Source organism: Lepidochelys olivacea (assembly GCF_965140295.1).
Source record: "Lepidochelys olivacea isolate rLepOli2 genome assembly, chromosome: 3".
Lineage (NCBI taxonomy): Eukaryota > Metazoa > Chordata > Testudines > Cheloniidae > Lepidochelys > Lepidochelys olivacea.
Genome location: NC_140413.1, coordinates 146,794,724 through 146,805,792, shown reverse-complemented (window position 1 = coordinate 146,805,792; position 11,069 = coordinate 146,794,724). Strand labels below are relative to the sequence as shown.

At 43.8% G+C, this 11,069-nt stretch overlaps 1 protein-coding gene across 1 annotated transcript; it reads right to left on the bottom strand.

Moving 5' to 3' along the window:
* Positions 1–308: 308 nt before the first annotated feature.
* On the bottom strand, positions 309–2,075 carry LOC311519061 (uncharacterized protein). Its single transcript, XM_084625274.1, has 2 exons — positions 1,717–2,075; positions 309–783 (listed from the first exon to the last, which is right to left on the bottom strand). Exons 1-2 carry the CDS (start codon positions 1,922–1,924, stop codon positions 500–502), a joined length of 492 nt encoding a protein of 163 aa, XP_084481400.1. The 5' UTR covers positions 1,925–2,075; the 3' UTR covers positions 309–499.
* Positions 2,076–11,069: the final 8,994 nt, after the last annotated feature.

The following is an 11,069-nucleotide window of genomic DNA, read 5'->3' as shown; positions in this document are numbered from 1 at the left end:
GCCAGACACCAGGGTGATTAGAAGAGCACAGGTAGGTGTGCCATACATCAGAGAGGCTTTGAAAACCAGTTTCATGACTGGCCAGGCTATGGTGTGACAGTTGTGTGTGTTTCTCCTTGATGCAAATCCGCCCTCTTTGTTGATTTTAATTCCATGTAAGACAACCACCCTCCGCCCTTTGATCACAGCTGGCAAAAGAAATAAAGTCACTATTGTTTTGAAACCATGCATTCTTTCTTTCTTTATTAATTTTTTAAAAAAGGGAGATAACTGATAAGGTACCCATGTGGGGTGAGGGAGGAGGGAAGGACAAGGCCACATTGCTTATTGTAGCCACACTACAAATCAAAACTGTTTGAATGACAGCCTTCTGTTGCTTGGGCCATCCTCTGGAGTGGAGTGGCCCAGAGCCTCCCCCCCGCGTTCTTGGGCATCTGGGTGAGGATGACATGGAACTTGGGGAGGAGGGCAGGTGGTTGTACAGTGGATGCAGCAGTGGTCAGTGCTTTTGTTGGCTTTCCTGCAGCTCCACCAGATACCTGAGCATGTCTGTTTGCTCCCCCATTAGCCTCAGCATTGCATCCTGCCTCTTCTCATCATGCTCACCTAATGCTTTCCTGGACTCTGCCACTGAATGCCTCCATGCATTAAGCTGTGCCCTATCAGTGCAGGAGGACTGCATGAGCTTGGAAAACATGTCATCGCGAGTGCGTTTTTTTTGCCTACTGATCTGCGATAACCTCAGGGACGGAGATGATAGGGGGAGCATAGAAACATTTGCACCTGCAGGGGGATAAAAAGAGAGAGTAAAATGTAAGATGATACATTTCTGAGAACAAAAGGGAGACTCTTTCACAGTGAATCAAGCCATTCACAGCAGACAGCACATGTGCTTTAGGTACAAGGTTGCATTTTGCCTTTTATATTGATTGCCTGTCCGTATGGTGACACATCAGAAATGGCTGGGCAACATAATTCGGTTTCCAGGCAACCATGGTAAGCCAAAGGGTATGCGGGTTTGGCTTCTAACACCTTCATAACATGTGGGAATGGTTTCAAACTGCAGCACCCTCCTTTCCAGTAGCAAGCACTGCCAGTTGGGTTTCACATTTAAAAGGAGGGGCTGCAGTTTTCAGGTGGATATGCAGCACACACCTCCCCCCACCCCACCGCATGGTTATTCCCTGGGATGATCCCTTCACCCCTCCCTCTGCCGCGTGGCTATTCTCCGGGGTGATCCCTTTTAACCAGGCGCAAACAGCCCAGCATGAAAGGGGTCCTTTTACTGTTCCCTTACAAAAATTCCCCTATTTCAACCAGGTGACCTTGAATGATATCACTTTCCTGAGGCTAACACAGAAAGATATAGACCAAATGTTGCTTGAATGCGACCAAAACCCAGGACCATTTGCTGCCAGGCTTTGTGCTGCAATGATTCCAGACTACTTGCTACTGGCTTGGCGTGGTAAAGTGTCCTACCGTGGAGGACGAAATAAGACAGCCGTCCCCAGAAACCTTCTGCAAAGGCTTTCAGAGTACCTCCAGGAGAGCTTCATGGAGATGTCCGTGGAGGATTCCTGCTCCATCCCCAGACACGTTAACAGACTTTTCCAGTAGCTGTACTGGTCGCGAATGCATGCCAAGTCTTCAGGGCAAATCAAACATTAAACACTATTGCTTTAAAACCCTGTACTGTAGTTACGAATGTGCACTCACCAGAGGTGCCTTCTCTGCCTTCAGGGTCGGGGATCCTGCCTTGGGAGGGTATTGGCTCCAGGATGATGAAAATGTCTTGGTTGCTGGGGAGAATGGATTCACCGCTTGCCTGCTCATTCTCCTCCTCCTCCTCCTCTTCCTCCTCCTTCTCCTCATCCACAAAATCCTCCTCCATGTTGCATGAGACTCTCCCCTTGCAGGTGTCCATGGACAATGGTGGGGTAGTGGTAGTGGTCTGCACTACCCCAAATGCAACCCAGCAAGGTCAATTTTAGCGCTACTCCTCTCGCTGGGGAGGAGTACAGAAGTCGATTTTAAGAGCCCTTTAGGTCGATGGAACGGGGTTGCTTGTGTAGACGCATTCATTATAAAAGCGACCTAACCCTGTATTGTAGACCAGGGCTAAGAGAGACTGTGTGCCCCCTCCTCGCCCTCCCCTCCTGCTCACCATAGCCTGCAGTAGCAGTCCCAAGCCAATAGCCTTAAATTATTAGTTTGGCAGGGGTGTATTCACAGGCAAGCGCCACCTCTGATTCCCAGCTGCTGAGCTTGGGGAAGGTAAAATAGTTCTTTTACAACACAGAGGAAAGAAAGTGCTGCTGAATCAGAGCATTGCTCAGAAGTGATTTGTGGAATTAAAGCCCAGTGAATAAAGTCTCTCTTGTAAGATCCTTTCCAAGGCTGGGAAAGATCCCTTTAAATGGCTGCATTCATCCATAACTAAGTAAAGAATGCACTATCCGAAACGTAAAGCAATAGGACAAACATGATCTCCCGGGCACCAGAGGAAAAGAGGGGAAGCAGTGAGACAGCGCGTGGAATCAAAAGGGTGGTGCTATAACAGCAGGTTAATTTTCAGATCCACATAGCAAAATAGGAGAAAACCTTCACAACATAAATAGATAAAGCAACCTACATCACAAACCACTAGATGTTGACTAGGATTTGAAAATTCTGGACACAAGTACATTTTGAGGGTAGCAAGATTTTCTTTTTTAAAATTAGTAGTTACCACAGAAACATAGATGGTTCACTACAGTCTGCCCACTGCAAGCAATATTCATTTATTGTTGGTGGCCAAGTATAATGTGGGCTGGGGCAGCCAGAGTCATTTATTAACAGTGAAACTGCTCCGATAAGATTGTTTTCTTACTGTTAACATTAGTGACTGAGTTCCTCTGCGCTTCCTTTGTCTTCACCCTTGGGAGAGCAATAAATCAATTGTTTCACAATAAAATTGAAGATTTCTCAAGGGAACTGTGGTTTTTATGTACTCGCGTTTTTATTAGATAATATGCAATTCTCGCTGAGATGAAAATGACAATTGCATGTAGTGTAAATTAGCTCCATGGTGCTGCTTGTTGTGTTGTAGTGATTCAAGACAAAATCAGACTGAGGGCTTGTCTACACTACTCGCAGGATCCAAGGGCAGTGATTGATCCAGCGGCGGTTGATTTATCGCATCTAGTCTAGACATGGTAAATCAACCACCGAGTGCTCTCCTGTCGAATCCGGTACTCTATCGGAGCGAGAGGTGCAGGCCGAGTCGATGGGGGACCGTCGGCTGTCGACTCACCATAGTGAAGACACCATGGAGAGTAGATCTAAGTACGTCGACTTCAGCTATGTTATTCACGTAGCTGAAGTTGCATAACTTAGATCGATCCCCCCCCCCAGCCCACAGTGTAGACCAGGCCTGAGCAAATCTTGCTGGACTTTGGAATTAGTTAGGACTTTTAATTCATAAGGAATTCTCCACCTTTCACCTAGAATCTTTGATTTCGGTCCTCTTTGCTTTCCTGATCCTGTGTTCAATGTCTTAGTGGAAAATTGGATTTGTCTCGCTCTCTTTTCCCAACAGAAGAGCTTTGCCAGAACAGTCCCAAAATGTCCTGTTTCAGGAGAGCTTTTATTAAATAACCTCTGGGCTAGTTATTTTGCCCCAAATATTCACGATTTGGCAGCCAGATGACATTCCCACATGACGAGGGCAGAAAGAAACATTTTCTATTGCTAAAGCTTATGCTAAAGCTTTCCTAAAGGCTGTGGGGGGAAGCTGCACAGGGGGTTGCAATGACTTAACCTATTTCCTTCCTGTGGAATGACCTGCCTTTTGGCATGTGTGAAAATGAATGGAAATGATTGGTTACCAAGAGAGGCCAACGTAAAAAGTAGTGAGAGAGAAAAACCAAATGGAGAAAATAGACGGATGCAATTGCACGTGTCGTCCTGGAGAAACACAGGCAGGAGCGTGCATATGGAGGGACACATTCCACAGACCCAGGGGACAACAAGCTGCAAACTGTTTAAAGCTTCTGCGGTGGCGGATATTGATGGGCTTTTGGGAAATGCTGTTTTGTAGATTTACTGTCGCTTTTTGTAGTTGGATCTCCTACAATGCGTGGCAAGCAGCCGAGTTTACAACCTGGCCCTGGCTTTGATATCAAGCACTGCAGAAGTGTGTGGTGTGTGTGTGTGTTGTGCATACATATACCTATAAAATCGATTTTTTTACTAACTCATTTACAGCTATCATCTGTACAGATCTGTGGGGTGGGTAAACGAATCAGCATACAAAGCAGACACAGGACCTGACACAACATGCTGCTCTGCAACTGTTAAACGTACAGACTGCATCAAACCTTAGAGCCTGTGAGTTCATGGTTCCCAGTAAAGATCCTAATGAAATTAGCACAAATTATCAGCGCTACCACAGACTGCTACAGAAAGGACATAACGACAGCCCTGATCCTGCTCTATTCCTTGCAAGACCATGAACGCAAAACCATTAAGATAGCAAGAACAGAATTGTGGATGCTGAGAGATTGGGTATGCGAGACCCAATCAAACCTAGTCTCTAAGTGCCACAAGTACTCCTTTTCCTTTTGCGGATACAGGTTAACACAGCTGCTACTCTGAAACCTATCTCAGCTACTATCTCAGATTCTGGGATCTTCACCCTATTGATCATGTATACATTTCTGCCAACGTCAGAGGATTAACTTCAGTTTTACACAGATCCATGAAAATTCTGATTCATTGTGAAATGTAACTAACCTCAATATCTATCTTGTAAGATCATGTTTAGAGCTACTTTACCCAGAAATCTGAATATGAAAATATTTTGAACATTAACATACCTATAAACAGGATCACATAAATAACTGTATTGTTCTGGACTTAAATTGATGGTGTTATAGTAAAACTAAATTTATTTATTCATTTATTGTAAGGGTAGAGGCCCAGTCTGAGATCAGATCACCTTTGTGCTAGTCACAGCAAATAGTTTTTCCCAGTCAGTAAAGACCATGGATTTCAGATGTGTAAAATTAAATACAGGCAAAGTTCCCCATGGCTGAATTTATAAAGATCAAAAGTGATCTTTACAGCTTCCTCACACACATGGATTTAGAAAATAGTTAACAATTAAACCTGCACAGATTAATCATTGAATTTTCAAGAGGAATGGGTTAAATTCCAACCTCCTTAGACTCCCTGGAAGCTACTGCAGCCAAGACACGGTCAGGACCTTTTAAAATCAGTGGTGTTTGGACTGTACCAATACAGGGAGTTCACCATTTCCCTGTCCTTTCTTGGAGCTGGCCGGATTAATGTAATATTTTAATGCAAACTTTCCTGGAATGATAATGTTAGAGAGTGGTGCAGAAGTGTTAGAGATTTATATGGGAATCCACCAGCAGAGGGCTCACATGGCAGAAGTACGTGATTGCTTTCTGTCAGTTTCCCCAATAATTTTAAAGGAACTACAAATAAACTGCTGTGACAAAGTTCCTGCTCTACCTTTGTGGGTCTTGCACTTATTGGCGGATTTGCTTGCCTTGGAGCTTCATGGCAGAACTCAGCTTTCTGAATTCACAGTCCAGTTCAACTCCTCCTGTGTCTGACCAGGAGTTGGGAGGATTTGGGGGGAACACAGGCCCGCCCTCTACTCCGGGTTCCAGCCCAGGTCCCTGTGGAATGCAGCTGTCTAGAGTGCCTCCTGGAACAGCTGTGCGACAGCTACAACTCCCTGGGCTACTTCCCCATGGCCTCCTCCCAATACATTCTTTATCCTCACCATAGAACCTTCCTCCTGGTGTCTGATAATGCTTGTACACCCCAGTCCTCCAACAGTCCACGTTCTCGCTCTCAGCTCCTCACAGGCACACCACAAACTGAAGTGAGCTCCTTTTTAAAACCCAGGTGCCCTGATTAGCCTGCTTTAATTGATTCTAGCAGCTTCTTGATTGGCTGCAGGTGTTCTAATCAGCCTGTCTTAATTGTCTCCAGAAGGTTTCTGATTGTTCTGGAACCTTCTCTGTTACCTTACCCAGGGTAAAGGGACCTACTTAGCCTGGGGCTAATATATCCGCCTTTTATTACTCTCCTATAGCCAACTGGCCCGACCCTGTCACACTGCCTAAATCACAAATTGTTCCATTAGATCTCATTATAAATCTTCCTTACAATGAGGTCATGTCTGTTGCATTAGTTACACTAGTGCCAGGCTCAGAGTCCAGAGATTACTGAGATTTACAAATTAGTAGTTTTAGAAGTTCACCAGTAAAGGCCTGAGAGAAATTTTGCACTTCTAGTAATGATGCATTACGATGTCCCCTTCTCAAAATTAGGATCTAATTCTGCTTTTACTCAGACAAAACATCCTTGAAGGTCAACTGAAATTTTGCCCCTGTAAGGAATGTAGAAATCTCCATCTATTTTTAAACTGAAACCAGCGGGGACTCTGCCTACAACCTGATGCTAAATTAAATATGACCCATATTTCCTACAGTTCAGCGGGATGGACACATTCAGTGGGATTTCCCAAGTGTACATTTAACTCTTTCCTTTGATGTAATGGGGGGGGTGTAGACACACAGCGGGTTGGAGGATTGGCCCCTTTGTAACACTCCTAGTCTGAAAAGCTAATCCAGACAGAACATCTTTGATGCTAAATCTGTTGTTTAATGTGAGATGCTGATCCTACAGCTCCTGGTGAGTCCACCCCTGGAAGAGGTATCAAAGCGCTCAGGGAGTTCTCTAAACCCCGCTCTCAATCGTTTCTCAGACCACACTCCCCTTTGTCTTCATTGGGCTATTTGCCTGTGGAAAGGATGTGTCCCAGTTTGTAACCTACATACTCGGCCTAAGGTCCTTGTTCATAGAATCATAGAATATCAAGGTTGGAAGGGACCTCAAGAGGTCATCTAGTCCAACCCCCTGTTCAAAGCAGGACCAATCCCCAATTTTTGCCCCAGATCCCTAAATGGCCCCCTAAAGGATTGAACTCGCAACCCTGGGTTTAGCAGGCCAATGCTCAAACCACTGAGCTATCCCTCCCCCCAAATTGTTGTTAATTATGTCGGAATTTTGGATTAAACTGACAACCAAGAGTTGACCTGATCTCAAACTTTCATGAGGTTGATAGTATTTTCTCAAGACTACTGAATTAATCGAATACATGCCAGGGACTTATTCTTATCTGGTCTTCTCACTATATTCACCTCCCATTACCAACCCGATATTAGGTATAATGTAAAAAGCTCTGACACTGAAAAACAAGACCTAACTCTATTAAAACCTGAAAATGGCCAAATCTGGAAAGAGACCAGCCAAACCATTCATGTTACTTCCTATCACAAAAAGTGTGAGATAGAAATACAGCAGAATCCCTATTTTATGAACTAATTGGGGACTAAGAAGTTTGTAACATTGAACTCCTCAAAATGACAGTCAGTGCAATGCATACGTTGCAGCATAGTACACTGCATCACTTTCTTCTTGACTTTCAAACCACTGCATAATAATTTCCAGTGCACTGAAGGCACTGATTCTCTCCCGCCCCGTCAGCAGTAGTGTTGTGAAGCCAGAATGCCCTTCCGGTAATATTTCAAGGTTGCCAAAGTAGCAGCCTACGTGTGTCACATGGAGGACGCCATTTTGCAGAGCATGCTGCTCTGCCCTGCCAGCGTGACCTTGCATGCACAGTGAGCGAGAGGTCACACTAGCAGCAGGGGGCCCACAGCGTTCCAATACCTTGAGATTTAGGATTACTCCACTGCCCGCTGGTTCAAATCTCTGGTTGTTCATAAGATTGGCGTTCAGAAAATTGAGGCTGTACCGGAAACATTCATTAGCACGAAATAGAAACATGTATACGCACTTCTGACGTTTTCCCATAGTTTGTCTCAATAATTTCCACTTGTATCAAAACCAATTAAACACCAAGCTGACAGTTTAATGCCAACATAGCAAGCTGACTCCTGTTGTACCAGTTCTTTTTGCTCTAAACATCAGAGTCTGGCATGTGGTACAGACTGCTGCCAGGAAATCTGACAGTAAAACATACATTTAAAAGACTGAACCAGGTGGAAAATATTTTATGATGTGGTAAAAACAGGGTATTCCTTATGTGGGACAGGCAACATGTCTTTTCATTACATTTGTTAGGGATGCCCTGGAACAACTAACTCAGGGCTTCATCACTTATTATTTATGTGGTCATCCTCTGACTCGTGGGGAAAAAAGCATGTTCCTAGTTTACACGTGGAGACACAGATATGAATGAGACGCTCACAGTGCAAGTAATATGCACGTGTATGCGAATGTACAAAGATGATTGAAAGCTCACCTTTGTGCCTTCTTCATCCAGGAGCTCCAGTCCCATGCATAAGTTACAGTAGCCCAAGAGGCCAGGGGCCTGAAACCACAGCTGGGAAAAGGAGCAGCTTGGGGGCATATCATCTGAAGTCGCTGTCTTACAGCCACACCCCACAATACCAGAAGAAGGATGGGGATGTCAGAGCCTCTCTGTCTGCTCTGTGACACTGGGGGATTCCCCTTCCATTGGTATGAAACTCCCCGCTATTGCAGCCAGAACACACCAGAAATATGCCACAGAGCAGCTCCACTGCACAGATGATATGGCTCCCAGGGTATTATTTCTATACAAACTGTGTGTGCGGTATCTCATAACACTGCATATTTGAGACATGCACATTATGATGATGAATTATTATTATTTATTTGTATTTTAGTAGTGCCTAAGTGCCAAATTCTCTTCTGGCAGCAGAGCCTCAGGCGGTGGTGGAAAATCCAGCTACAGAGACGTCAGGGTGGGGGTGTCACAACTGACTGCACAAGCACAACTGACTGCAACTTCGTCTCTGCTTTGGGGCCCAGAACCAGTCAATGAAGCCCAGGAAGTGTGTGGGGCTGACTAAAGAGAGAGAGAGAGAGAGGGAGAGGCCTGAGAAATATGTATATTCAATGTGTCACCCTGACAGCTGGTGGGGCTCCAGCCATAAATTAAATCTCCTCTCTCATGGCATAACCCACTAAGAGGTCCGTGATAGAAATTTCACCTACCCTCCTCTAGAGTTGAATCCTCCCAGGGCATAGTTGCTGCCCATCAATATAGGATGGGTGTGATATACCAGTAGCCCACTTACTACAATTATTTGAATAAGAGCAGCTATCTGAATAACAGAAAGTACCCACCTTGTAAAACAAAACAGGCATCAAAATGCTGAAGGGGACATCAACATACAGAGAATCATCTCCATGCTATCTGGGATTGTAATAAATTGAAAGGCTTTTTGGTCTGACACAGGGAAATTGATGCAGGAGTCGCCTGAGAGAAATGTCTCCCAAATTCCTGTTGCTATTGATCAAATGTCCTGATTTGCTGAAATTAAACAAACCAGATATCTGTTTAGTATTCTTGTGACTGAAGCCAGTAAATGTAGTTCATTGTTATGGTTGCAAAAACAAATGCCAACTCTGTGTATGTGACTGACAGAATTAAGAGAAACAGGGTGCTACTTAGTGTCTGGATTAGATTAGCAAGTGAACTATTTGATGAGAGAAGGGTCAAACAGAAGGAACCACTTCAAAAGGACTCAGTGATATAATTTTTACAAAACCAATTTGCATACCTATTGTAACTCATAACCTCTCACCCTCAACTCTCATAGAATCATAGAATATCAGGGTTGGAAGGGACCTCAGGAGGTCATCTAGTCCAACCCCCTGCACAAAGCAGGACAGATCCCCAATTAAATCATCCCAGCCAGGGCTTTGTCAAGCCTGACCTTAAAAACTCTGCTGCAGTCTGTTACCTTGTGTATTTGTCTCCTTCTTTTTCAATATTTGTGGCCAAAGATTATACTGTCAACTATTTTGTTTATCCTTAACCAAAAGACAGTAACAAAAAAGGACACACCTACAGTTATGTAGTCTGTGCTCTTCAGGATCCCCAGCTGCCACGGAAAATATATTTATATATAGCAGTGGTTAATGTAATGCTTTATTTTCATAAGTTAGGGGAACTAGGTTTGAAGGTATCTAGTTAAAATATGACTATATAGATCATTGTTGCAACCACTGTTCTATATTTGCAGCAAATCTTGTACAAAGGTTATCAAGTGAGGTGTCTATGAAAAGGTTATGATTTGCTCATTATGATTATGCTATTTGTATGCATGTATCATTTTTGTATTTGAAGTTAGGAATATTGGCTCTATACCTGGATTTCAAATGTTTGCTCCTGGGGTAATGCCCACAAAGTACTTAGCCAGCACATCTTGGAGAGACTATTCAAATTGAGTGGCCCATCAAAAGGACACTTAACTCACAATGGACCATGCCCATCTACAGCAAGTGGACTGTTCTATAAACATGGTGACTTGCCCATGTGACTCCAAACACTATCTGGTCATCTGTGATTCTCACCTACCTGTGCTGAGGTTTTGTTAGAAACAATGGGTTTCCCTCCACATGCTGGAGGATATAAGTGGTCCTGTAAACCCCTCCATTTTGCCTTTATCCTGCTCCAGCCTCTTTCCTGCCCAAGCCTCTGGACTATGAATTTATACTCATGGGCGCATTCTAACCAAGGAATTGAGGTCCTTCCAAAGATTTGGAAGCAACCGGAGACTTATTAAGCCAGCAGTTTATTCCATCACGGCTACAAACCTGAACCAAGAACTTTGCAGTTACTGTATGTATTTGATTCTTTTAACCAATTTTAACTTTCTTTCTTTCTTTCTTTCTTTTTATAAATAAACCTTTATATTTTAGATACTAAAGGGTTGGCATCAGTGTGATTTTTGGGTAAAATCTAAGTTATATATTGACCTGGATGTGTGGCTGGCTCTTTGGGATCAGAAGAAACTTTCATTTGACGAGACTGGTTGTAAAGAACCACTCATCTCTGAATCCAGTGTTTTTGGTGGTGATATAAGAACTGGAATGCCCAAGGAAACTGCTTTTATGACTTCTTGTAAGCTAGTGTGGTGAAACAGGAGTTTGCTTTTGTGGCTGGTTTGGTATATCTTATGAAAGTATAACCA